The sequence below is a fragment of the Orcinus orca genome, chromosome 2, assembly GCF_937001465.1.
Source record: "Orcinus orca chromosome 2, mOrcOrc1.1, whole genome shotgun sequence".
In the NCBI taxonomy this organism is placed as follows: domain Eukaryota; kingdom Metazoa; phylum Chordata; class Mammalia; order Artiodactyla; family Delphinidae; genus Orcinus; species Orcinus orca.
The window spans coordinates 74,436,015-74,464,006 of NC_064560.1; the positions used below are offsets into that span (position 1 = coordinate 74,436,015).

At 49.4% G+C, this 27,992-nt stretch overlaps 1 protein-coding gene across 2 annotated transcripts; it reads left to right on the forward strand.

The window, feature by feature from the left end:
* The first annotated feature begins 784 nt into the window (after positions 1-784).
* SYNM (synemin) lies at positions 785-27,714 on the forward strand. 2 transcript variants are annotated; one of them, XM_004271658.3, is made up of 5 exons: positions 786-1,718; positions 9,615-9,739; positions 19,389-19,459; positions 21,412-23,825; positions 24,744-27,714. In XM_004271658.3, the coding sequence occupies exons 1-5, from the start codon at positions 918-920 to the stop codon at positions 25,080-25,082; spliced, it is 3,750 nt and encodes a 1,249-aa protein (XP_004271706.2). In that variant the 5' UTR covers positions 786-917; the 3' UTR covers positions 25,083-27,714. The 2 variants fall into 2 exon arrangements, with proteins under 2 accessions (XP_004271705.2, XP_004271706.2); XM_004271657.4 differs by having other exon boundaries at positions 785-1,718; positions 21,412-27,714.
* Positions 27,715-27,992: the final 278 nt, after the last annotated feature.

Consider the following 27,992-nt stretch of genomic DNA (forward strand, 5'->3'; position numbering starts at 1 on the left):
TTCTCTGAGCTACAGTTTTGTGAGAATTAAGTATGATGCAGTATGGTATGATTTTGAAAGATTAACCAGTGGTACTTAATTTTTTCCTCCTGCTATTTCCTGGTGCCCTACAACTCTTTTCCAAACTGGGCAGCTATACTCTGTAGCAGATGTTTCTCACGACAGGATTTAAAGCATAAGTAGGGGGAAAAGCATAAAATCCAAGACCTTGAAGGGTATTGGGGCAAAGAAAACCTAATGAATGGGAGCAAAGCATCCTGCTGGGAGATCCACTGGTCCCTGAGAAGGCCCTCCTACCCTGCCAAGCTGGAAGAGGTGGGACAGCAGAACCCCTGGTAACGTGGGGAGCTGAAGAATTGAGAACAGATGGCTGCAGGCTGAGTCCAGGCAACCGTGAGCCGCTCTACAGTACCCGATGGATGCCCCAGTGCGGTCCGAGAGACGTTCGTACCGATGGGACTTCCATACAGGTCTGGGTGCTGACATCACAGAAGCTGTGTGGCCTGATAAGCAACGGCCAGGTGACGATGTGCACCTGGGTGAATGGGAGAAGGACAGTAACGGGGAGTCTTCCTCGGCATTCTTTCTGCGAGTCCTGCCCGCCGTTATCCGACAGCCGGCGACGAGGACTCACGACCGCCCACGCCTTGGGCTGGACAGCCGCGCGGCGCCACTGTCATTCCGGCAGGGGGCGCTGTCCGGCCACAGTGGCCGCGCCGGGCCGCGCTCTGATTGGCTGGAGGCTGTGGCCCGCGCCCATTCCCGCCCTCCAGGCCTGTTAAGTGCAGTCTCTCGCCAGCTCCCGCCCCAGTCTGCGGGCCTCCGGAGTAGCGGTGCGGCGGGAGCGGCACAGCAGAGGGGACAAGACCAGGGTAGGAGGGAACTGGCCGGCTGGGAGAGACCCGTACACCATCAAGATGCTGTCCTGGCGGCTGCAAACGGGCTCCGAGAAGGCCGAGCTGCAGGAGCTCAACGCCCGACTGTACGACTACGTGGGCCGGGTACGGGAGCTGGAGCGCGAAAACCTGCTCCTGGAGGAGGAGCTGCGTGGCCGGCATGGGTACGAGGGCCTGTGGGCCGAGGCGCAAGCCCGCTTCGCCAAGGAGGCGCGCAGCCTGCGGCAGCAGCTAGACGAACTGAGCTGGGCCACAGCGCTGGCCGAGGGCGAGCGCGACGCGCTGCTGCGCGAGCTGCGGGACCTGCAGCTGCTGGGCGGGGAGGCACGCGCAGCCCGCGGCCGCCTGAACGCCGAGCTGGACGCGCAGCGGCGGGAGCTGCAGGAGGAGTTGGGCGCGCGCGACGCCCTCGAGGCGTTGCTGGGCCGGCTTCAGGCCGAGCGCCGCGGCCTAGACGAGGCCCACGAACGCGACGTGCGGGAGCTGCGCGCGCGCGCCGCCGGCCTGACCCTGCGCTACCGCGCCCGCGCGCCCGCGCCCCCGCCGCGCATGCGGGAGGTCCACAACGGCTACGCGCTGCTTGTGGCCGAGTCGTGGCGGGAGACCGTGCAGCTGTACGAGGACGAGGTGCGCGAGCTGGAGGAGGCGCTGCGGCGCGGCCAGGATAGCCGGCGCGAGGCCGAGGAGGAGACGCGGCTGTGCGCGCAGGAGGCGGAGGCGCTGCGGCGTGAGGTGCTCGAGTTGGAGCAGCTGCGGGCGCTGCTGGAGGATGAGCTGCTGCGGGTGCGCGAGGCGTACGAGCTGCAGGCAGAGGAGCGGCAGGTCAGTGCGCTGGGAAGCCCCCAGCCCAGGCCCGCGCGCCCTGCGGGTGGGGGCCGCGGGGGAGCGGTGGGGCTCCCCGGACCACGGCTCGTTCATGCCAGGCGCGACGTCGCCCACGTGCGGGGCCGGCCCAGAGAGTGCCGGTGGGGACCCAGGCACCGAAGGGACCGCCCTGCTCTGCAGTGGGGCCTCAGGGTCCCGGCATCTCGCCACCCCTGGCCCTTCGACTCAGTGGGCGCGTGCCAAGTGGCAGGTCCCGCTGGATAGACCCGTCCCTGCCCTCCTATTTGGTTGTCAATTTCTTTGGCCCTTGGCATGACTGGGTGCATCCTGACAAATGACCCCGTCAAGCTCTAGGTTCTCTTTCAGTTTCCTGTGCTTCGAAGACCGAGTTCACTTAAAAGTCAACCAAGAAGCCCCAGAAGTGACTTACAGAGGTGACAGCTCCTTCCTTCTCAGACAAGTCTCAGTGTTGGGAGGTTTCTAGGCAATGGCCAAGTGTTTATCGTGAGCCGTTCAGAATGGCAGCCCCGCTGGCCCTAGGGCTCCCCTGGGGAAAACTTAACTTGTTTTACAAATCGGTTTTTATTTTGCCAGGTTGATTTCCCAGTTGGAAGCAGCTGGTGGTGGCTCCCTGGGCCACTGCCTCATTTGTTCTTAGGAGGGGCAGTAATCTTAATGCAGAAAAGAGCATTAAGATCAGAGATGTTTTTCTCACAGTACAAGCTGATGTCCGATCTCTGGGTTGTGTAAAAGCTGTGGTAACGCAGGTCCCTATGGCAGGATGTTATTACAAGTACAGGTAATATAAACAGTTCCTATTTCAGAGAAGCAGAGCTCAGACTTCTGACACTGACACGGTGACACCTGTGGCTGGATTTATTGTCTGTACACCTAGCCCAGTCCCAGGGTTAGCCCTGGTCCTGCCCAGTCTGGACCAGAATTGGAAGTATTCCCAAATCCTTAAACTGTCATCTTAGGATGACAGTTTAAGACAACATTCACACAAATTCAGAAATATTTTAAAGGGAACAGTTTGTAGCTTCAAGTTAAAAATTTGTGTTGGAGTGATGATTTTGTGCCTTTTTATAAAATTAGAAGTAAAGGAAACATGGCAGTCGTGGCATAGAGGCTTGTGGTGACCTCACAGGCATCCACAAATAATCAGCAGTTATCTGTTGACTACCCCTGGTCCTTAGCACTGTACTGGGGCTTCACTCTTCAAAGAACTAGAGTCTGGATGGGAAATCATATAAAGCAATACAGTACAAAGTTGTTTGGAATTTAATCTTTTGGATCTTAGGTTTTGTTTGGTCTCTGCCTCATAATTTTCAAAAGCCTTCTGCTGGGGTTGTAGGTGGGACAAGGGCAGGGGCCGGTGAAGTATGTGCTGATTTCCGGAGCTTACTCTAGACTCCAGAGCGCTTCCCTTTGCAACGATGGTGGCCAGGGATGCCAGTTCCATGGGGCCCCATGCTCTGTGTTGAGTGAAAGTTAAAGAGTGTCTTTAATGTAAGCTTTCACAGAGCTTTTAACCAAAGAGAAGCGCCTGCCAAACTCACTGCCCACTGAACCCCTTTGTAGGGAACCCCTGCTACCACCTCAAGGGTCCCTGCTGTGCAAGCAGGTTTGGAAAAGGCTTCTTTGAGGCGTGTTTTGTGGGCTAAATCCCCACCATTCGTTTGCAGTCATAGCTCGCTTGGCTCATTTTGGACCTGGAAGCTCTGGTTTCAGTGTTCTTTTTTAGCAGCAGAACCCTTTCCCCCCCAGTTAACTCTTAAGTGCACCGCCAGATATGAAACAGATAAAAGCAGAGTTCCTCTGATTCCAGGACAGGTGGGGACCTGAAGTGCCATTCAAAATCACCTTATTTGACACAGGGACTCCAGGGCCTTTCCCTGGGGTCACACCTGCCCCAGAACTAGGATCCCACCCTCCTGTCCAGTGATATCTCTCCTATTGGAATTTGCTTCTTTCCCCTAAAAGTAAAGAGTAAGGAAAATGTCTATAAGGACTTGGGTATTTTTCAGTTCCAATTTGTAGCTGTTTCATTATACTGAATGTTTCCTTATCCATAGCCTGAATCTTTCACCAGTTATCTTAAAGCACCCATATTTCAAGTTGCATTCCAAAAGACTCACTACCAAGCGTTAGTATTTTTTTTTAAGAAATGTAAAAATACTAGCTATTTTGTTAAAGAATAAATATTGATGATTTAACCCCAAGCCTCTGATGTTTTCAAATTCTATAGAAGCTTAGCCTGGGGAGACTGAAAATATCATAAAACCTGATTTAACTAATTTACTATAATAAAAGTTTCATTACTAAGAGTTAGCCTTTATCAAGAGCTTTTTGTGTGGCAGGTACCAGAGGTACCGAGCCCATCACATGTGTATTCACTCTCAGTCCTCACATCAGTCTTAGGAGGTGGGTACTAATATTTACCCCATCTTACAGATGATGAAACTGAAGTCCATAGGTTAGCTAGTTAGTAAGTAGCTAAGTCTGGGTTTGATTCATGCTGCATTGCCTGAGCAACTAACCACTGGGCAATATCCCCTCTCTTCTATCTGTTCTATTAAAGATGAACTTTAAACCAGTATTCAGTTTGCTTTCATAGAACAATGATCAGTGTTCTTCCTAAGGGATAGCACAGAGGTGCCTGTTAATCTACAGTCCTAAAATGCTTTCAGACCCAGCTGGCTGTTGTCAGAATACTTTTAGTGTTAAGTCTTTCATTTACATTTTTTTTTTGCGGTATGCGGGCCTCTCACTGTTGTGGCCTCTCCTGCCGCGGAGCACAGGCTCCGGACGCGCAGACTCAGCGGCCACGGCTCACGGGCCCAGCTGCTCCGCGGCATAAGGGATCTTCCCGGACCGGGGCACGCACCCACGTCCCCTGCATCGGCAGGCGGACTCTCAACCACTGCGCCACCAGGGAAGCCCTCATTTACTTTTTAACGTGTGCCATATGGTTTTAATGGGAACCCCTCTCCCTCATCTGGAGGCAGGAGCACCCACATAGTGCCCAGGCTCTGGGCTGGCACTGCAGCTTGAGGGGGAAAGATGCTCACTGGGACTCTCTTTCTGGGAAAACTGGGCCTTCCCAGATGGCCTACATGCCTTAGACCTCTCTGGGAGGCCCCTCACCTCAGATTTGCCAGAGAAGAGTTTGCTGAACTGACATCCAAGTTCCCAGCATTTTATATGTAGTTCAGATCACTTGAAGCCTAATTAATATACCCTGTCTCCCAGTCTGCAGAAAGGGGCTTCAGACAAAACTGTAAGATGTTTGTGATTTACACCAGCCTTGGCCCATAAACGTTGAGATTTTGGCTTGTGAAAGTGCACTCTTAGCCTCGAGGCTGCCTGTGGCCAGCTTCCACGCTCCCAAGACATGACTGAATGAGAACTTTCTTTCGACTGGAATGGAGCTGGTTTAGCTGCCCTACCTGGGTCTGAATTGTGGCTCTGCCACTGTTTGTGTCTCCGTTTCCCACCTGTGAACTAGGGGTAATGAAAATGGCCCACAGGGTGCATCCCCATTCAGTTCATTCATTGAGTACTTGGTGTGCCAAGTTTGCCTCTTAAGTGCTGGGGGTACAGCAGGGAGCATAATGGAAACAAAACAGAAAGTCCTTGACTGCACAGGTCTGGAGGTGGAAACAGTTCAGTGTTCAGGAGCGGGCGTGGCTGGGGCGAGGGGGCGAAGATGGCCTCTACAGGACCTGGACTTCGGCTCTGAGCACGTGGGAGGTCACTGGAGGGCTCTGCGCAGAAGTGGGTGGTGACCCGAGTCTTCATGGGATCTCCCTGGCTGCTGTGATACACATAGACGGTGTGGGGCACCTGTTGGGAGTAGGGAGACCTCTTTAGGAGACACTTGCCACCGTCAAGGCAGTAGGTGCTAGAGGCTTGGGCCAGGGACAGCAGCAAAGGGCAGAGGCAGGAATCTACCCTGAAGTTGAAGCCCACGGGGTTTGTGGATGGATTGGATGTGGTGGGAGAGAGGGAGAAATCAAGTCCGCTCCGGGGCCTGGGGCCTGAGCAGCTGGAGGAAGGGGTTTGGTGCAGGAAGGCAGGCTTGGGTGGGAGAGCAGATTTCAGTTTGAAATGCCTCTGAGATACCCACCTGGTCTTGTAACATAAAATGATGGGTCTGGAGTTCACGGTGTTGTATGGGCCAGAGCTATAAACACTTAGTTAGCATCCAGTCAATGCTTGTTATTAACACATCTAGTTTTTGCATCTAAGTGAGGTTATCACAGAATTTAAATTCCCTCGAGCTCTCTAATGTTCAGGATTCTCAGTGCATGACCGTGACACTTGCAAGCTCTTCCTGTTGTGTCTGGGTGACTTGCTCAGCAAGGAGCTGCTCAAGTTTGGTTAAGAGAAAGTGAATTCTTTGGACAATGAGGGCAGCAGGCTTTCCCTAGTGTAGCCTACATTTCATCATCAGTTGTGATGCTGCCCAAATGTTCTCTAAATAGCAACTAGAAAGGTGACCTTTCTCCCCAGCTCTAACGTTTGGCAAAACTGCTCCTGCTTGGGTTAGAATTAGCTGCTGTGTCTCAGGCTCCAGTGCCTTGGCTTGGCCCACGGTTTGAAAACTTCTGGAGAAGTGGAGGCCAAGTCTGAAGCTTTATTCAACCAGCAGGATCGGTTACAATTTCTGTGAAGACTGTTGGAGCCAATAATTCTTACATTCCTGCTTCCAGAAGTCAACGAATTTTCCTTTGACCGTTTAGGGAGAGTTGACTCACGTGGGAATGTGGTTGGAACTGCACTTATTTTAACTTAAACAGTTTGATTTTCCTCCTCTTATTTTGCGGGGTGCAGAAATGTTCTGCACCCCCAGGAGGGAGAGAATCTTCGTGTTACCTCCTTGGCATGGCTGGGAGATCTTGACCTGCTTAGGAGGCTTGTAGTTAGAGAACTGAATGGGTTTGATTTTTTTTTTCTGAGCATTTTAACAGCAATCAAACTTTTTTGTGAAGAAGGCATTACTACACATTGTCAACTTTTCATATTTAGGTAGAATTTCCTGTAGTAGGAAGGAGTCATATGTTTACAGAACATTTTATACTGTAACCTTGTACCTGAGTTTATACTCCTTCTAAAATGGGGGAACATAGGCTTTTAACACTGAGACTTAACTATAGAATGTGTGAATGTTGTGACTAGATTCTGGCAACTGTCACTTAAATCAAGACTGGCCAATGGTCTGCTTTGATGAACCTCTTTATCTATTTATAATGCCAGTTTCGGAGGGTGTTTACACTTACCCACCCTGGGATACTAGCTAGCGGTTTTTAAATTTACTCCTTTGCTTTAAAAGCTAAGTGGCTTCAGTTTTTGTTTTTAGCATACTTTATATAGACAAAACAACAATTATTAGCTTAGATATATAGAACTGCTATGAGAAGCAGAATTATTTACATGCTGATCATTCATGCATCTTTTTAGATGGTAAATCCAGTGTGGGATCTTAGTTGCAGTCATTCCTTAGTTTCATAAACATTACCTATTTACTTTGGGCCGCCAGCATATTGCCAGGTGCCTTTGGTGGAGGGATTACATGAGAAATGAAAATAGATTCCTTCTCCCGTTGTCTTATAATTTTTAAATTCCACAAAGATGAATGTCTAAAAATGTATCCTGTTAATTGTATTCAGAAATAATGCTACGTTCCATTGCAAACCAAAAGTTAAAGTATATGGACTTATTCAAAGTTTAAATATTTGTTCAGTTAATTATTCCCCAGCATAACTATAAAATGTTATATAAAACTGTAATGCAGAGTAGGGCAAAACTGTAAAATGGTACAAATGAAACCATTGTGTTTATTAAATATATTGTCGATTGAAAATAGTACATTTTGGGGACTTCCCTGGTGGTGCGGTGGTTAAGAATCTGCCTGCCAATGCAGGGGACATGGGTTCAATCCCTGGTCTGGTAAGATCCCACATTGCCACAGAGCAACTAGGCCCGTCTGCCACAACTACTGAGGCTGTGCTCTAGAGCCTGTGAGCCATAACTGATGAGCCCTTGTGCCACAACTACTAAAGCCTGCATGCCTAGAGCCTGTGTTCTGCAACAAGAGAAGCCACCGCAATGAGAAACATGCCCACCACGACGAAAGAGTAGTCCCTGCTCACTGCAACTAGAGAAAGCCCGTGTGCAGCAACAAAGACCCAACGCAGTCAAAAATAAATAAATAGATAAAAACATTTATTAAAAAAAAAAAGAAAACAGTACATTTTGAGGAGGGTAATATTATATTGATCATTTCATTTTACATCTAGTTCACCGGTTGCGTGCTGTGTGACTTGCATGTGAAGGGCATTTTTCTAGAGGCAGGGGCTGGGGGGATGCATGAGGCAGTGATAGACTGTGCCTTGCAGTGTCTCCCAGCCAGGGCGGGGGACGTGGACAGATGCAATTAACCAGGAGGGAGTGGAACTGCTATGGGGGCGATGTGAACACGTGCCCAGGGAGCACTTATTAAACTACACGAGAACAGTCATAAAAGTTTATATCCAGGTCTGGCCTTTGACATTTATGCCCAGAATATATTCTTGTCACATTAACATAACTTTTCTTCCCAGATGATTTTAAAGTGGCTTTTCTAGGTGAAACAAAGAACTCTGTATCATGAGTATGGGGGAAATTCTGTTTCAGATCTGAGTAACTTCTGTTTTAAATATAGTAAAACCCCTGCTTTCTAGCCTTATTTATTCATTTATTTTAAACTTCTCTTTATTTTTTTATTTTAAACAGATTTATTTATTATTTATTTATTTTTTAAATTTATTTTTGGCTGCGTTGGGTCTTAGTTGCGGCATGTGGGATCTTCGTTGAGGCACGCGGGATCTTTCGTTGGGGCATGCGGGCTTATCTCTAGTTGTGGTGTGCGTATTTTCTCTCTATAGTTGTGGCATGCAGACTCCAGGGCATGTGGGCTCTGTAGTTGTGGTATGCGGGTTCCAGAGTGCGTGGCCTCTGTGGTTTGTGGCATGAAAGCTCTCTAGTTGAGACTCACGAGCTCAGTAGTTGTGGTGCATGGGCTTATTAGTTGCCCCATGGCATGTGGGATCTTAGTTCCCTGACCAGGGATAGAACACGCATCCCCTGCATTGTAAGGTGGATTCTTTACCTCTGGACCACCAGAGAAGTCCCTAGTCTTGGCTTATTTTAAATAGCATCTTACTTCACTAGTGTCATGTATTGACTTCCCTAAGCTGACTGATGTCTGAGCTGTAGAGATGCTTTACAAGCATTCATTATTATTAGGGAGAATGAACAGAGAAGCCTGTGTCCTAGCCACATCTTCCTTATGTGCTGATTAAAAAAAAAAAGAAACCTTCCAGGTGGGAGAAATATAGTATTTAAAAATCATCCTTGGGACTTCCCTGGTGGTGCAGTGGTTAAGAATATGCCTGCCAATGCAGGGGACACGGGTTCGAGCCCTGGTCTGGGAAGATTCCACATGCCACGGAGCAACTAGGCCCGTGTGCCACGACTACTGAGCCTGAGCTCTAGAGCCTGCGAGCCACAACTACTGAGCCCACGTGCCACAACTACTGAACCCCACGCACCGAGAGCCCTTGCTCCGTGACAAGAGAAGCCACCACAATGAGAAGCTCAGGCACGGCAACGAAGAGCAGCCCCCGCTCACCGCAACTAGAGAAAGCCTGCATGTAGCAACAAAGACCCAACACAGCCAAAAATTAAAAAAATTATTTAAAAAATAAATAAAAATCATCCTTGCGATGACTGCATTTTTAATAAACTTGGAGGTTTTTCATCTCTTTTTGTGTCCTGAGCTCTTGGTACCTTAAGTTCAACCCAGCAAAGCTCCAGTCCTCTGATCCCAAAACCTTCTGTTCTCCTTAGAGAGAGATCGCCTGCCTGGAGGATGAGAAGGCAGCCCTTACCTTGGCCATGGCTGACCGGCTACGGGACTATCAGGAGCTCGTGCAGGTGAAGACTGGCCTCAGTCTGGAGGTGGCAACCTATAGGTAAGGATGCTGCGCTGAGTCCACCAAGCTGGAGCTGGCAGTGTGAAAGTCCCTGCAGCCTCCGTGGAGTGGCTGTGGCTTTGTGTTACTGAGCACTTACTGCCTGCCAGACGCAGTGCTAAGTCCTTCGCAGCTGCTCACTGCCCATAGTCACCCTCTGGTGGTGGACACCACACATCCCTTTTGCAGGTGAGGGAAGGGGCCTGGAAGCAGGGGTCCAGGCTGCTGAGGGCCTGTGCCTTACCCACCGAGCATGGCAGCCCTTGGCGGAGCCCCTGGCTGAATTGAGGGATGGTCCTAGGGCCAAGCTGGTGGGGGCGTTGCTGGGTCACTGCTCTGGGAGCTATGCAGCCTGAGTCCTGCAGAAGGGATGCTGGTCAGGGCATGGGGGCAGGGGAGAGGAGGCACTTGCCAGCCTGTCTTTCCCAAGATCCATCTCCACAATCTTCTTGGAAATCTCATGGGGTGAACAATTGCAAAATTAAATTGGTAGGGTATTGAAACAAATGCTGAGTGAGATAAGCTGAGCTTTACTAATAAGGAAAACTTCAAAACAATCGGGCTTTATTTGGGGGAAGGAAGCATTAGAATTTTTTTCACTTGCAAGTGGCAGAAGTCCTTCTCAGACTGGCTCAAGTCAAAAAAGGCATTTATTACTCATATAACTGAAAAAGTCCTTAGTTTTGGGTGTGGTAGGTTCATCCGGTGCCCGGATGGGGTTGTTGGCGGGCTGTCCCTGCCTGCTCTGGGCCCCTCCTTCCTTGCTCTGCCCCCACAGTGGCAGGAGGGGCCCCAAGCAGCTCCAGGCTTTTGTCCTTGCAACCTCCAATCCTGTGGTCAGAGGAGGGGGCTCTTTCCCACCATCCTAGTAGGACTCCTGGACCTGCTCTGGCTCTGCTGGGTCATGTGCCCATCCTTGGCTGGGGGAACAAAGTGCCTGAAAGGGGTTAGCTTCCCATGAGTCACATGGACTGAGATTCAGGCGGGAGGTACCCCAAACCAGGCATCGTTCTAGAGCAGATGCTGGGTCAGCCTAGAAAACCCGCATCTGTGCCCCTGTTAGGCGACACCTGGTGTCAGGTGAGGTCTTTTCTCTACAGAGGCAGTTGGATCTTCCTGTTTCCTTTTTGTAAAAGTTCTCTGGGTCGGAGTCAGGAGACTTTGGTTTTATGCCTCATCTCTCTGGGATTTTGAGCCCTTTCCTTCCTCGCTTTGTCCTGCCCCCAGTTCTCTGTCATGAAAAGTCAGAGGGCACAGGTGGGCATCTTGCCTGAGAGGCTGGGGCCTTACCTCTCTGGTAGGTGTTCACAACCCTACCAGCTTAGCTTTCCTCAAGGCTTAGCTTTTTCTAGCTTTTCTCTTGGTTGCGAGCCTTTTTCACTCATGTCAGCAGGGACAGAGTTTACTCCTGTCTGTGGCCGGGCATTTCTTTAACCCATTTAGGGATTGACTTGGCCGTCTCCTAGGAGATTAGGAAGCATCAGTCCTTTTTGGGAAGTGAGTGATTGATTTCACTGTGTGCCTTCCTGAAGTCCAAGTTTGCGTGGGGAAAATGCGGAGCCCAGCCCAGGGGCCTGCATATGCCCGGTGCTGCCCAGCTCCAGACCCCAGCCTCTGTGGTTAGAACTGCTGCCGCCCCCCTGCCCTCCAGTGCTTAGGATTGAGTCTGGGAGATGCCCGCAGGTCTAAAAGACAAAGAGGCGGTAGAATATGACCTGTTTCTTTGTATCAGCCAAAAGCCTAGCATTTTTTATCACTGATAAGTGTCCTGAAGGTAAACCCTTGTCACGTCTTATGTGATTCTTTCAGTACTTTGTGCTGCTGCCCAAATTCTGAGGCCATGTATGAAAATTCCTCTTCACAAGTGCCCATTTGATCTTTACAAACCTCGACCTTCCATCTCTGGGAAGTTGACCTTCTTCCCACACCCTGCCTCTCTGAGGGCGGCAGGGACAGTCAGCTCCGTGGGGACCACGTTCCAGGGTCCTGTGCAGTGTGACTGCTCACCAGCCCTGTCCAGAGGTGGCCAGTGCTGCGGCAGGCATTGCTTCGCCCGCCATGGCTGAGGTTGTGTTTCCCCGAAGTTTCGGGCCACTCCTCTAGCACTGCTCAGACAGACATGTGAGATGTGTGAGCCACTGCTCACACACCGCACATGGAAGAGAAGGGCTGTGGCTCTGGAAAGCTGAAAGCACATCGCAGCATGGCTGGACTCTGGGGGCTGTGCTGAGGCCAGGTCTCAAGTATCATGAGCCCTTCCAAACCCAGATATTTAGTCCTTTCCGGTAACCTTAAAGAAGAAACGTTAAGGTAATAATAAAATGGTGCAACTCATAATTTATAGGGATAGACTTACAGTTTATACATAAATATATAATTTAACAAAATAATAAAATTAAAACAAAGCAAACCTCAGAGTCTAGGACTGGTGGATTTCACCAAACCTAAGTGGGCCAGTTGGTGGCCAGGGAGACCGTGGCGCCTGACCTGGCAGGTGAATGTGAGAATGAGCCCTTTGCTCCCACATTGCAGGTGATGATGGGCAGAAGCTGTGGGGCTGGACTGGCGCTGAGGATGCTGAGAGAAGGGGGAAGTGTGGGAGAAGACAGGCTGGCACAGTTGTGCTCGCTCTTGTCTGCCTGTCTGCAGTGGTGTCATGTGGGGCTGGAGATGCTTATCTGCCTGATATGTCATCTCGAGGTTTTTCCTGGCGTGTGCGTGCTTGTTATATGAGGGGCTGAGGGATGAAAGGGGAGATTCTCGGAAACAGGACAGGGCGTGGTTCTCAGCTGCATCTGCACGTGGGCATCACCGGGAGAAGCTGATGAGGCATCGGCTCCTGGACCCAGTTTAGATATTCCCATTAGATTGGCACAGGGTGGGCCCAGGCATGGTAGTGCTAAAGCTCCGAGGATGATTGTCAGATGCATCCAGGGAAGAGAAACACTGGTCCAGGGCCTTGCTCACAGGGGCCTGCAGACCCATAGTGTCGGCATCACTAGGCATCTCAAACTTGTGGGAAACCTTGGGCCCACCCCAGACCTGCTGATCAAAGTTGCCTTGTCACAAGATCCCAGGTGATTTGTGTGCACACTACTGTTTGCAGAGCAGCCCACAGGCATCCAGAAAGCTCTAAGCCTGTCTCACAGCACCTAGAGGACAAGACAGAGGATAGGCAGGCTGAGTGGGGTGCTGGTGCTGTGGGGGGCTGATGGAGTGTGCAGAGCAGGCTTCCTGGAAGAGGCAGTGCCAAGTCTTGCAGGAAGGGCAGCCAGGAAGAGACCATGTGGGAAGGGCTTTCCAGGCAGAGGGGGCAGCCCGAGGGAGGATCTGGGGACTGACCTGGCGTGGCATCTGTGGCAATGCCGAGGATTCGGGCGTCCCTGGGTAGCTTGGTTTTGGGGGCTGTCATTGAGGGCCATGTATGTTGGGTGGCTGAGAGACACACCCGTGAAGCCGTGGTTTGTGAGCTGGGTGGGGTCTGTGCTCTCAGGCTGCTCTGGAGATGCTCGGCACGCAGGGTGTGGTGCCTGCTCAGAGGGGCTCAGAAGCGTGCAGCCGTGTGCTGAGGATCGTGTGCTGTGGATAAGGCTGCGCGGACCGAGGCAGCCTCCTACACCATAGGAGACAAGGCTTGTCCCCCAAGACACACAAGTGCAGGTTTTCTGGAATCAGAAGGGAGTTGTGAGAATCAGAGAAGTTTTCTAGAGGGAGATGAGATTGATCTGGGTCTTGAAGGATGGCAGAGATTTGAACAGACATAGAAGAGGGGGGAGGTGGGAAGTGGGGGGTGGCATGGGAGGAGGGAGGGAGAAGTATGGTTAGGTGAAAAGTCAAACAAGATGTTAAAATAACAGTATCCAGGGAAATACTGTACATGGTTTGCTGCCAATGAACAGAGTTTGATAAAGATGGTTTAGGAGAAGGAATGGAGAGCTTCAGGCCGAGGTAATTAAGAGAGATTTTCAAGGGATGTGGGATTTGAGTTGGGCCTTGAAGGGGCAGGGAAAGTGGGGAATAGGAATTGGACTGGCAGAAAGGTGTCAGAAAGGAGCTCCAGGTGCACAAGTCAGGATAAAAATAAGTGGAGGAAGGAGAATGCAAGATGAATCAGCAGAGGCCTGGAAGGAGGCAGATTGCAGGGGCCTCCATTGCCAGGCCACTGAGATGGGGCGGTCCCAGGGCCAAAGCCGAGGAGAGGGGAGCCAGCTGCTGCAGGTGGAGTGCAGGAGGGTCTGGGCCTGGAGTGGAATGGGTATGTGTGTCTGTGGGTGGGGGCAGAGGCCTCGGGAGGTGCATGTGGTGGTCGGAGATTCGGGACCTGACATAGGTAGGTACCCGAGGGAGCCTCTGCTCAGGGCTGGTGGGGGCAGTGATGGAGGGGCCGGGAGCAGGAGGTTTCTGGGTAGGAACGTGGGCAGATGTGCTGCTGGGCACACACTCTTGTAAACTAGATCACCCTACAGTGAGCCCTTTCCACAAAGCAGGTGGAGAGGGCTCAGTGGGCTTATTCAGACTTAGTGTATAATCTGAAGATGGTGAAACTGACAGTATTCAGAACCCACCATGTCCCAAACCCCTCCACTGCTGACATAAAGATCAGGCCCAAAAGCTATCGATTGAGAACTTGCAGAAACAGTTAAAAAATAAATAGAGCACTCCTGCCCCCATCCCCCACCCCAAAAAAAAGAGAACAGAACACAATCATCAGGAGTAAGCTGTTAGAAAATATACTGGAAAAAAAAAGATAGTCAAAATTGAAACAAAAAAATGCAAAAATAACCCAGGAATAAACTGAGTCCAGAAACCACAAAACTGAGGGTAAGAAGGGGCCCATCCTGGATTTCTTATCTGGGGGACAGATGACGAAATCTCCATCAAAATTTAAAAAGAGGCTTTTTTTTTTATGTTTTGGGGGTGGAGAATATAACAATTCTGAGTTTTACCTGGAAAAATGGAAAGCAGGGCCAAAGGATTTCTCAGACAGAAAACACTAAAGGGAGTCTTGCCTGGCCAGATACGAAAATGTAGTGCAAAGGTTTCCTGCCTGGGGACTTTATGGCAAAGTCCTTTTAAAAGGTTAGTTTCTTTGTATGTCTGTGCTGGGGGAGGACGTGCAGAGCCCCCCTTCCCTCTTTCTGATGGCAGTGGGCAGACGTGGCGGGTTTTAACTGAGAATATTCAGTCTCTAGGTTTAGACTGCTAATGAAGCAGTACAGATAACGGTTAACATTGCTAATTTCATCATTTTAATGATGTTTCTGGTTGCTCCATTGTTTTTAAGATCAGCTGTACCTTTTTATGTGTCTCTTCAAAGGAGAACATTTCTTGGGAAGTTCTCAAGTTATTGGAGAAATACATTTTTTAAAAATTAATTAATTTATTTTTGGCTGCATTGGGTCTTTGTTGCTGCGCGCAGGCTTTCTCTAGTTGCGGCAGGTGGGGGCTACTCTTCGTTGCAGTGCGCGGGCTTCTCATTGCAGTGGCTTCTCTTGTTTTGAAGCACGGGCTCTAGGCGTGTGGGCTTCAGTAGTTGTGGCTCGCAGGCTGTAGAGCGCAGGCTCAGTAGTTGTGGCGCATGGGCTTAGTTGCTCCGCGGCATGTGGGATCTTCCCGGACCAGGGCTGGAACCCGTGTCCCCTGCATTGGCAGGTGGATTCTTAACCACTGCACCAGCAGGGAAGTCCCCATTTTGTTTTTTTTAAAGTTGAATCCTATTTTTGGGAAAACCTATAGAAATATGTTAACACTGAGACTTACCTGGTTATTAGGTGAAAAATTTGAAGTTAATAAAATCTTGTAGTTTTAAGGATAGAAAATTAGGATCAACGGATACATTTGGTTGTTAGCCTTACCCACATCATTGCGTAAATGAATTAGCCCTCAGTTAACCATGACTTTAGGTAATCCAGAATCTCTTCCCTTCTTGAACTGCTTTGGTTAATGGAAAATCACCTTTCTTCTGAGGTCAATAGATGATGATGTAGGTGATGATGATGATGGCTGATATTTATCGAGCACATATTCTGTAACAGCCATTGTTGCAAGAACTTTCCAATCACTTTATTAATTACCACCGCAAACCTGTGAGTGCTCCCTGTTTCAGAAATGGGGAAACTGAGCCACAGAGGGTTTGAGCGGCTTGCCCAAGGTCATAGGACTAGGAAGTGGCAGGATTTGAATCCAGGCAACCTGATTCTGGAGGTCTCTCTGTTAACCACTCCCTGTGCTTCCTCTTTCTGCTTTATTAGTAATCTTATTCTTTATGTCAGTCTTTTTTTTTCTGTCTCTGGAATTGACAAATGGGCTTTCCTTATGTGATTTCATCCTGAGCACAGAGGAAATGACCAGAGGCTGCCTGGCACCACTGCCTCCTTGTTGTCTTTCATATGCCTGTGCTTAGGACAGACCCTTTCCAAACCAGATGGTGATGCTGGTCCTGTGGATGGACTTCTGCCCCTCTCTCCTTCCTTCCCACTCCAGTCCCCAGTCTAGAGTGACAGGCGGTCGGTCCCCTGTCCTCTCTGGAGCTGGGGCCCAGAGAAGCTCCTTCTCCCAGCCCCTCCCCCTTTTCCTCCAAGAGCCTGCGTTTTGCCAGGAAGCACCACGTGAAACATCTCTCCACCCAGGACCAGGCAGACTCCCCCACTGGCGTTGCTTCTGGAAACATCCTCCGACTCTGCCTCCTCCCTGGCGCTTGTCCCTGTTTCTGGTGGGCGTGCAGGGCGGCCGCCTTGTGCCCACTGTGTGGAGCCGCAGCAGATGTGCCCTGAGCTGCTGTCAGGATGATCTATCCCAGACGGGAGCCCCGCTGCTGGCTGGCCCGTGGGTGGTCTGTTAGGGCCTGGCACCCAGCCAGGGGCCGCATTAGAGCTCCCTTCCAACCTGTGGGCTTGTCTCGGCGGCCTTAATGAGGCCAGGGACCTGGTTTTCCAGCACATGTCTGCTTGTTTTCCTGCTTTTCGAGAGGCTGCCAACCCGTGGGCCTGTGTGAGATGTTCACTTATAGCCCGTGATTCAGGCGGTTGGCATTTCTCACTGGCACGGTGGGTCCCAGGCAGTTCTCTTCTACCGCTCCCCAAATCCCCAGAGACTGCTTGACCTGCTCCTTCAAGTTGTACGAGTCTGTTCCTTAAAAACCTTCCTTTGAGAGCTTTTGAGGGAATTGACCCTTTTTGGCCTTGCCCCAGGCGCTTTGTTTATGCCTCTGCCACCTAGTCTTGTGAGCTGTGCTGGTGGAGACGGGTTGTCGTGTGTCATTGTGGGGGTGGGGGTGGAGGGTTCGTAAAGGCATGGATTCAGGGACCAGTGTCCCAGCATGCCTGTGAGGCCCTTTGCTGGGCGCCCAGGTCGAGAAGGTGGCTCCTGCCTGTTGGATGAGCCGTTGGGAGGAGGAGTCACTGTGGACCTGAGTGCTTCCCTAGTGGGAGCTGCTGCTCTTCCCTGTAGGGACATTTCGATTGAAATCATCAAGAGATGTTGGATCTGCTTTCATTAATATGGTCTGGAGGGTCTGTCTGCAGGATTTGTTCTAAAATGTATGTGAAATGGTACCATCTCTGGCCCCGCAGGGAGGCCCAGGCAGCCTGCAGGGCGGCTGAGTGCCCAGGCCTGGGCTCCCTTTCTCTCGCTGAGGAGTGCAGGCCTGCACTCCAGTCTGCTCACCTGTAGGGCCAGGATGCCCATCGTCAGCCCAGTGTGGGGTTGCCAGGAGGACTTGGTAAGATAGAGGGGAGGGTTAGAGCCTGCTTGGTGCTCAGTCTTAGGGTTGGTGAAGGCCTGGGGCACAGGAGCATTAGTGCTGTGTCACCCCTCGGGGTCTGGTGCCCCCTCCTGACTCAGGGTCCTGAACTCGGTAAAAGTTTGGTGGTGGTTTGGATTTTCCCTGAAAGAGAAGCAAAACCATTCCCCTTTGAGGGGAGAGGGAAGAAATTTTTCCCCCAAGGGGATCTTCTTTATCCTGACCCCCCACCCCCACCCCGCCGCCACCTCCCCAGTCATCAGTTCTCTGCTGACCTGGATGCCCTGCAAGCACTTTCTGTCCTGCCTTGGGCAGCTAGCATGGGAGCCCTGTGGTACCTGAGCCTTCCTCCCAAGCAGGCAGAGAGAAGATCTGAAATAGGACTTGGCTTCTCAGTAGCCCGCCGTGGACCCTTAGCTGTAGGATGCTACCTTTCCTGCTACTGTCATCCTGGGGCACAGACCCTCACAGGCTGACTTTTACCTTGAACGTGTTCCTTTTATTCTATACAGACCTCGGGATTTTCTCGGCAGTGGAAGCTATTTGTGTTCCTGGAACCGAACATGCTTGGTCATGAGGGTGTGGGATTAATGGGCTGGTGTCCTGTTTCCTGGCTCTCGCCTGGCATGGAGGGCAGGGCTCTGGACGCAGCCCCTCGGCTTCCTGCGTCCACACATGCACACTGCAGTCGCAGCTTCCAGGAGAACCCTCCTGTGCACACCTGGACTGGAATCCCTCTCATCCTTGTCTTTGCTTTTTCCTCAGGGGGGCCTCCTTGCTCTCTTCCACCTGCCCACAGGGTTCTCGCATTTGTGGGAATCACTGCATTTGAATCAGTGGAAATAGAACTTGGCCCTGGTCTGCCTGATCCGAGAGTCCCCACCGGCTCCGGCGTCCCTTCCCTCTTTGGCTGCCTGGCTCTCAGTGGTCAGATCAGCATTTCCAAGTGGACCCCACTTCTGCTTGCCCTTTGCCATATGCAGTATATTTCTTGGAACTGACGTTAGTGACCTCACACATTGCCCTAGCAACTGAACAACTGGTGTGCCCGCAGCAGCCCATGTCCTAGGGTCTCCAAGCGATGGACATCCCGCACTGACCCACTGCGGCGTGCTGGGGCTATGGGGCCTGACCTCTGCTCTCTCCTCAGGGCTCTGAGTCATAGACGTGAATAACAACTTAATGAAGACTCTAGAGTTTTACACTTTGGGAGCTAGACATGGCCAAAGAAACCACCTAGTCCAGTTCATTTTGCCATTTTATCAGAGGAGATAACTAGATGCCGCCTGGAATGAGACCCCTGGGGGCCATGGTGGTGGAGGGGGGTGGTCTGCAGCTCTTCCTTCTCCTCTTACGCCTGCCCTTTCCATCTCTCCTCTTTTTTCATCTCTAAGATGTCCCCATGGAACCCAGTATGAAAACTGCAGATGCAGTCTGGCTGCCTTATTTACAAACAAATGTCAGTCCTTGTTCTGCCCTTAGTCAGCCCCTGACCTGTGACTCCAGAGAGACCCCAGTGGGGTAGTAGTAATTGTTTTGGGTCCCTGTAGCCCAGGGTGACCTGCCAGGCATGGGCCCTTCCTTGCTTCCCAGGGAAGCCAGACCCCCAACCTCCCTTCCTGGGCCCACATCCCTCTGTCTCTTCCTCCTACATGCCCTGGGTTTGGAAGGGTTTTCTAGAAGGCCTTGGCTCTCCAGTCCTTCTGAAGCCCTGGCCCCCTCATTTTGTTCGTTTAGCTGAGAGACGCTTTCTCCAGCCAGGTCTGCTGGGGTGGGCTTGCATCGCAGTAGTGCAGCATCTGCAGACACATGACACTGTGACAGTGTATCATTGACCAGATCGACAGCTAACAGAGGCACTTCTTGTCTTTTATTTCCTAATGAGTTTTTTTAAAATAATTTTTACAGAGCCTTACTGGAAGGAGAAAGTAATCCGGAGATACAGATCTTGATTGAGCGCATTGAAAATGTACCACAAGGTAAATATAAGGAAAGCTTATCATTTAACGTTAAGATGCTGTCTATCTGAGCAGGTTCATTCCATGGATAAAGAGTAAAGCATCATTTATCTGGAAGAGTTGGGGTTAGATAAGAGTTTTCAGATACCTGTCATTTGTCCCTCTCAAGTATCAAATAGATTTTATTTAATGGGCCATAGTTTCAATAATAATGCAAATGAAATTGTGTGGGAAAGGGCTTCATTAACTCATTTGTTCATCTAGCCAGTGTTTGAGGGTGCTTCCTACCCAGCGTGGTGAGGGAGGAGAGGGCTGATGGAAAGCTGGAAAGTGTGAAGGGTGAGAGGTGGACATGGATTTATTCATCACACCCTGTGGAGGGAACACCCTTTACAGACCAAAGACTTACAGCCTTAACCCAAACCTAGGGAGGTATTACTTTGTACAGCAGGCAATCAACACTGGAACTCGTGACCCCACCGGTGGGAGAGGTGGGAAGGATTACACTGTTTCCACCAGCTTAGGTTTGCGTGGGCAGCTCAGGGTGGTGTGAGCGGCAGTGTCACCTAGTGCCCTGAAGTCAGCCTCTGTTCGGGCCAAAAGCTGCAGCACAAAGCCTGTATTTCCTGTAGCTGAACTGACATTAGAGAGTTAATGTTCATCAGAAAGACCCGGAGAACCTGTAGGATAACTTTTTTTTTTTAAAGTTTTCTCAGTCCTGTAAAACCTTAAAAAGCTTTCTGGCTAAGCAAGGGCGGATTACATTATGTGCAGTATGTTCTGTATACACCTTACTCTGTGTAGTTTCAGGCTCCATGAGTGTTGCCATGTTCAAAATCATGGTACATTGGGATTACATGTGTGTACTGATTAGTGCTGTCAGGAGAATGTGATTATAACAGTCAATCTGGATAGGTGGTAGTTTTAAAAAAAAATAACACTCCCCATCTTTATTTTCAAAAACAACATTCCTATTAGACACTTCACAGATTGACAGGTCACTGCGTTCAGAATAATTTTGGTTCCAGTCATCTGTGACTGGAAGGGATTTGGTCTTAGTGTCCAGCAAGTTTGCTTTTGAATTTGAGAGTAAGGTTGGTTGGCTGCCATGGGGGAGACCCAGGGGGCAAGAAGCCAGCTCAGCAGATGGGTGTGGGTGGGCACAAAGTGGTGCCTGCAGGGTGGATGATGCTCCTGGCCTGGCCACATTCCTGCCACCAGCTGCCACCCCTAAGAGCAGGTACCCAGGGTGGCATGTCTGCGGATGGTCCAGAGCAAAGCAGGAAGCCCCATGGACCGCCTCCCAATCCCAGGACCATGACATTAAGACAGATTGTAGTATTGGTGGTTGGTTGGCTTCCTGCTTTGGCACCTTTTCAAATGAAATGTTTGTATTAAAAAAAAAAAGTATAAAAACAGAAGAAATCAGGAATTAAAAAAAAAAGTCAAATTCTTCAATATTTGTTGGCCCAACATGGAAATCAATGAAAAATAAGAGCATAGTAAAAGGTGGAGGGGTTATGCCATTCAGTGTTTAGTATTTATGTACTCTGTAGTAATTATGAAGCTCTTCTCTGCTAATCAGTAAAATAAAGTTATCTCAACAAAGTGGAGATGAAGGATTCCAAATTGTGAAATTTCTGCCACATAAATAGCGCCCCTAACGTCTCTGGCACATGTGCCATGCTTTACGATCACACGTTTGATATATTTAAGATGCATGAATATTTTAAGATCAGTAATTGGAGAAAAGTGTTGTGTGGAAGCATTCGTAGGGCTATATTTTATTGTCATAGGTTTCTTTAAACTACCAGAAAAAAATAATTTGGGGGTTGAAAATATCTCATTTATAATGACCCTCCGGTGGTAATAGTGTATATTATGATGGGATGGGATTTGATCTGTGGTGATGCTTTTCAGATGAAAAAAGGTAATGATGACTGTCATTTTAATGCACTGTTCAATTCCTACAGAATTCAGAAACAAGCCCTATCAATATACCACCTCAGTATTACAGAGGGAAAACGAAAGAAATCTGTTTCCAAGGCAGAAAGCACATTCGGCGAGCTTCAGTCACAGCCTGGTGCCACGTTCTCAGACGGCTGTTAGAAGCGCTGCCAGAAGAGACTTCCTGGGCTCCAGATACTCTTCCTTTGTCACTGCCCGGCAGGAGAACTCTTATGAAAAAACTGCCAGCAGTCAAACCAACTTCAGACATTTCTCTCCAACCCCTGGTCTTTTAAGAAATACTGAAGCTCAAGTCAAAACATTCCCTGATAGACCAAGAACCGAAGGTATAAAGGGCCCCCCCACTAGTTTAGCCAAAGAGTCCGCCGTTGCCCAAGAGTCCTACCAAGAACGCCGGGACAATGTGGTGGCAGGTGCTCCCAAGAGCACTTGGTCGAATGAGAGGACCGTCATTTTGGGAAAGAAAATGGAAGCTAAAGCCACAAGGGAGCAGGAGAGAAACAGACCGGGAACCATCCAAACAAAGCGAGAAGAGAAAATGTTTGATTCTAAAGAGAAGGCTTCAGAGGAGAGAAACTTAAGGTGGGAAGAACTTACAAAGTTAGATAAAGAAGCAAGACAGAGAGAAAGCCAGCAAATGAAGGAAAAGGCAAAAGAGGAGTCACTGAAGGAGAAAAGTGTGAGGGAGAGAGAGATACCGATCAGTCTAGAAGTATCCCAGGACAGCACAGCAGAGGTGGCCCCCCAAGGTCTCCAGACACCCCTAAAGAAGGATGCTGGTGATGGAACACGTAGAGGGGTGGAAACGAGAGAGGCGGGGCTCGGGCTGGGCACCAGTGACACTGCAGGCTCTCTGAAAGGTAATTCCACGACCGAAACCATAGCTGAGAACATCGTTTCCAGTGTCCTGAAGCAGTTTACCCACTCTCCCGAGACAGAAGCATCTGCTGATTCTTTTCCAGACACAAAAGTCACTTACGTGGACAGGAAAGAGCTTCCCGGTGACAGGAAAACAAAGACTGAGATAGTCGTGGAGTCAAAACTGACTGAAGAGGTCGACATTTCAGATGAAGCTGGCCTGGACTACCTGTTAAGCAAGGATGCTAAGGAGGTGAAGCTGAAAGGAAAATCAGCTGAGCATTTGATCGGAGATATAATCAGTCTTGGTCTGAAGGGCAGAGAGGGGAGAGCAAAGGTCGTCAACGTGGAGATCATCGAAGAGCCTGTGAGCTATGTCAGTGGTGAGAAGGCGGATGAGTTTTCTACACCATTCGAAGTGGAGGAGGTCGATGACGTGTCTCCGGGCTCCAAGGGGCTTGTTGTTGAGGAGGAAGTTTACGGAGAAACAGATATCACGTGCTCAGGGAATGAAGGTCAAAAGACCAGGCAGCCCCAAGAGAACATAACTCACTTTGAAGAAGTGACGGAGGCAGGTGACTTGGAGGGAGAGCAGAGTTATTTGGTGTCGACTCCGGACGAATACCCTGGTGGCCATGAGAGAGATGAAGGCCCTGTGTACGGGCAGATCCACATCGAAGAGGAATCCACCATCAGGTACTCCTGGCAAGATGAAATTGTGCCAGGGTCTCGGAGAAGAATGGAGAGGGACGATGCATTGGGAGAGAAGGTTGTGAAGCCACTGGATGTTCCAGAAGCATCTCTGGAGGGGGACATGGGTTCTACTCACTGGAAAGGACAAGCGAGAAGTGGTGAATTTCATGCTGAACCCATAGTCATTGAAAAGGAAATTAAAATACCACATGAATTCCACACATCCATTAAGGGAGGCTTCAAGGAGCCCAGGCACCAGCTGGTGGAAGTGATTGAGCAACTGGAGGAGAGCCTTCCGGAGCGCATGAAGGAAGAGCTGTCCACCTTCACCAGAGAGGGTCAGGGCGGGCCCAGGGGTGGTTCCGTTGATGTAAAGAAAGTCCAGACCGCGGGTGGCGGGGCTGTGACCTTAGTGGCCGAAGTCAACCTCTCGCAGACGGTGGATGCCGATCAGTTAGACCTGGAGGAGCTGAGCAGGGATGAAGCGGGGGAGATCGAGAAGGCCGTGGAGTCGGTGGTACGAGACGGCCTGGCTAGGTGGCACAGCCCGGCCCCTGGCAGCCCAGATGGGGAGGCCAGAATGGAGGCCCCGGCTGCTAGCCGCGGCTTCAAGCGCTGGGCCACCCAGGAGCTGTACAGCCCCTCTGGTGAGGAGGCCGACGCCGGCCGGGCCTCTCCCCACACGGAGCTGGTCACTTCCCAGGGCCCCGTGTTGGCCACCGTGGAAGTCACCAGCCCAACGGGCTTTGCCCAGTCACACGTGCTGGAGGACGTCAGTCAGTCTGTGAGGCACGTTCAAATAGTGCCCCCTGGAACTTGGAGGGCTGAGCAAGTCTCACCTGAAGGATCCGCCGCCCAGGTGGTGGAGGTAAGTGGGGAAGGTGACCTGAGTTGGGCGGCAAGCTCGGCGGAAGCCAGCTTGTCTGCAAGGCATCTTACGTTGGGTCCCGATCAAAGTCAATTGTCCAAAGAAGTATTCTTCCCAGGGCCTGACTCTCCCTGTCTGGGGGCAGGGGACTCAGAAGAGCCTGGCCTGGCAGAGGTTTCCACAGATCCTGAGAGATCGGGGAGGCACAGCCCATTTGGCTCCCAACAATTTCATTCTAAGAGGGAAATTACTTTTCAGGCTCCCGCTTCTGAGGCAGGGAAGGTTGGTGATTATTTTTCAGAAGAGTCAGTGGGTACCCAGACTTCTGTGAAGCACCTTCAGTTAGGCCTCAGGGAGGGGTTCAGTGAGCAGATCCAGCTCACAGCCCCCCTTTCAGACAGAATGGAGTTGGGTGTCAGAGAAGCTTCTGGGCACACGGAAGTGTGGTCAGGGAATGGCACATCCATCAGGCACATCAAGACCGTGCCTCAGAGGCATCAAGGCACCGAGCAGATGGTTCCCCCACCCTCGAAATTTAGTGACTCAGAAAGCAAAGCCCACAGAGAGGACTCGGCAGATGTGACCCAGGCCACCCATAGTTATGCTGTGGGTAGGAAAATCCTGATGACTGAGAAGAGCACCTTCCAAAGGGCCGTTTCTGAATCGCCTCAGGAGGCTAGTTCAGGAGACACCTCAGGGGCGGAAGCGACATCAGATGTGAGCAGATCCTTTAGGCATATCCAGCTGGGTCCTGCAGAAACCAACACCTCTGCACACGTTGTCTTCCACGGACCCATTTCCAAAACATTTGCACTTGCTGGTTCGGTGGACTCCCCTGAGGTAGGCGAGGTCGCAGACAGTGGCAGAACACTAAGGCATGTTGCCCTGGGGCCCAAAGAAACTTCGTTTACCTTTCAGATGGACGTGAGTAACGTAGAGACGACCCCCCGCTGGACCCGAGAGGCCACAGTCCTCTTCCCCGCAGGGACAGAAGCAGGAGCTCATAGTGTGTCTGACCGTGATGCTTGGAGAGATGCCAGCAGTAGGAATGACCTGGCAGCTGGCGTGAGCTTTCAGGGCTCTGCGGGGGACAAACACCAGGCCCCCGGGGAAAAGGGCAAGGAGCAGGCCGCGTTTGATAAGATGGTGCAGCTGCAGAGGATGGTAGACCAAAGGTCGGTGATTTCGGATGAAAAGAAGGTTGCCCTCCTCTATCTAGACAGTCAGGAGGAGGAGAATGAGGGACACTGGTTTTGATAAACATATTTTGTTTTAAATGCCATCTTATTGGGTAACATACCGACACACAAAGGCCTTTATTTCCTTTAGGGGAGGGAGGCTCACTCTTTATTAAAACCTCCCCCCTTTTTTACTTTCTTTAAAGAGTGCTCCAGGCAATGTCAATTTACTTGATAATCTGTAAAGATTTCAAACTAATTCATGCCTTAAAAGGCTTTGGAATTTTATTGAGTTGGAACTTTGACAAAAATATTTTTTATCTTTTTAGTCTTAAAAGTTCCTTGTTCTGGAGTTTTCTTTCTACTCTACCATTCTTGCACCAGGTCACAGAAATGCCTCACATCTGTTTGAAACTATATCTAGGTAAGATGCCTAAATGGTAATGAGATTAAAGTAATATATTTAAGAGTAAATCTTATTTGCATGTGCTAACATTAAATAGTAAACTAACATTTTAAGGGAAAAATGAATATTTTTCTCTTTCCAAAGTCTTTTCAAAAAGAAATCATAGGAAATAAGCAGATTTTAAAAAAAGCTAAATGATTTCATCTTAGGAAAAAGTTATTTGTCATAGAGTTAAATTCATTTAAAAACTTGAATGAATTGCTTTCTATGTGCAGAAATTTAAATAATATAGTATTTTATTTATGGAGAGGACAGCTCCAGCCTCCTGTAGTATATCAGATCAACACACTAGCTATGTTTGCATAAGTTCCTGGAACGCTGCACTGCGTCCAGGCAGGGACAGGGGCTGGGGCGATGATTATTGGGAATGGCTTACAGTACCAATTTTTTGCAATACTAGGTTGTTTAGTGCACAGTCTAAATATTCTTTTTTGTTATAACCTAAGTTCTGGAGTAGCCAGCTCTTACCAGGTATACTTGAGCTTTTCTGCACTTTAGCCTCTAAACATTTAATTTTACTGGTGGGAGGTAGACCCTGAAGACAGTAAAAAGAACGTTGATGTGCAGACTGTAGCTGGACTTGTGGGATGGTCATGCACAGTAAAGTTGAAAGCCCAGGTGGGCTGTGCCTCCCAAAGAAGCCCTTTCCAACCCACTGATGATGGGCTGGAGGCCTTTCTGAGCGCAAAGAGTTAGAGATGGAAAAACGGCAATCAACCTCATGGAGGTTTTTGCACTTTTGACAGAAATCATGACAGTGGCAGTGTTTTGTCCAGGGGAAACAAATAATACATTAAACAGAATAAGGTGTTTTGGGGAGGGAACTGGGTGCCTCTCCCGCCGCCCAGCCCTGAAGCACCCAGGAAGGGCCCTGGAGGAAGGCAGAGGCCCTACTCTTCTGGGCCACAGAGTGTGGCCCTGTAGATATACACCACTGGGTTTAAGATACTAGAATGGGTGTGTTCTGTTGGATTTATTTTATTTTACATAAAGGTATTGTTTTTAAAGCTTCCTTCTTTAAAGGTGTAGCCTCACATAAAGATAGTATCTCTAGGAGCACAGTATTGTAATCCAAACTAGTTTCTTTCACTTAATGTTGTCGAAACTGTACTGCCCCTAACTTTGTCATCCTCAGGTAGGACATGATGATGGGGGCCAGTTATGGAATTTGAGGGTCTTCCCTCTAGATTTTACTGATGGCCCTCAGACCTCCACAACGCATATCTCCTCAGCTGCCAGGAATGGCTACAACAAGTAGTTTAGGGAGAGTGCGTTTTCCTAATCAAGAAGTGGAGGATCAATGCAGCACAGCTTTCAGGGTGATCTATTTTTAAAACACCGTGAAGCGGGTATAGAAAGAAAGCTGATTTGAATTGCAAGTGTAAACCTTTGTTATCTGCCAAATGCACTAGTGATTGTCAGAAACTGGTATGGTGGTGACGGCTTTGCCAATGAAGACTTCTTGTTTCTAATAAAAAGATGAGTTGATTTTATGTTAGTTGTAATTGGTAATGATTTGTATAAGTTATTTATTGGTGAGAATTCGGTCAAGGTGACAGCCTACTGTTTGATGGCAAGACAGACTGATGATGGCGGGAGTCTGTTATGTGTGTCTAAGTAGGCTTCGTTTAATGTCACTCTCCTAGCTTGTGACCTTGGAAATGAGGGCTAATGTGAATAGGTTTATTAAAGTCATGATTGACCTCCATTGGAAAATAAATGTCTTAGATCTTAATTTTTATTTCCATGTTGGAATGCATATCTTTAAGAAGTATCCTGACAAGAGTATTTACCAATATGGAGTCATGAGCTGTTGTTGGTTACTAAGTCTCTGGAACACCCAGGAGCAGGGTGTGCCCTTGACCCTGTGACAGGTCATGCCACAGCTCCATGTCCTTTAAAACCAGTCACTCTGGAGACAATAGTAGTCAACTGTGTGGTGGGACAGGGTAAGGACACAACCAGTCTTTTCACATTTATTTTTGTGTAGACAAAACGGTATTAATGGAATGTTTTTCACCTTCCCACTGGCTGTTTTGATATTGTTTGTTTAAAATGTATATTTAGAATGGAATCATCTGAAAAGCTGATCTTGCTAACCACCTATGAAGGGATATGTCATAAGAATGTATAAAAATAAAAATCTAAGAAAAAATCCCACATTGTTCCTAAAGACAATGAATGTTTTCCAGTAGGTTTTTTTGTGGTTTTTATTTAAATTCTAATTAAAGCATATATGTGTTTATGTGCATGTTTTTTTATGGTGGCACAGAATCACTGGGGAGAATATATGTGAAAAGTCCCAGTTCTTTAATTCCTCACCTGAATTAGAACTCGATATTGTTAGCACAGAACTAGAAAGCATGGCAGACAGAGCATAAACCACTGGCTTGGATTTAAATAGACTGGACAGTTTGTGGTAAGAATGACATCCTGGAAGGCTAGTGACAGTAGTGTGACCAACCATCCCGTTTGGCCTTGAATGGAGGGGTCTCCTGGGACATGGGACTTTCAGTGCTAAAA

Coding starts and splice junctions, on each gene's coding strand:
- SYNM (XM_004271657.4), top strand. CDS start 918: ATGCTGTCCTGGCGGCTGCAAACGGGCTCCGAGAAGGCCGAGCTGCAG. Junction 1,719..9,614: donor TGCAGGCAGAGGAGCGGCAG/GTCAGTGCGCTG, acceptor TGTTCTCCTTAG/AGAGAGATCGCCTGCCTGGA. Junction 9,740..19,388: donor CTGGAGGTGGCAACCTATAG/GTAAGGATGCTG, acceptor TAATTTTTACAG/AGCCTTACTGGAAGGAGAAA.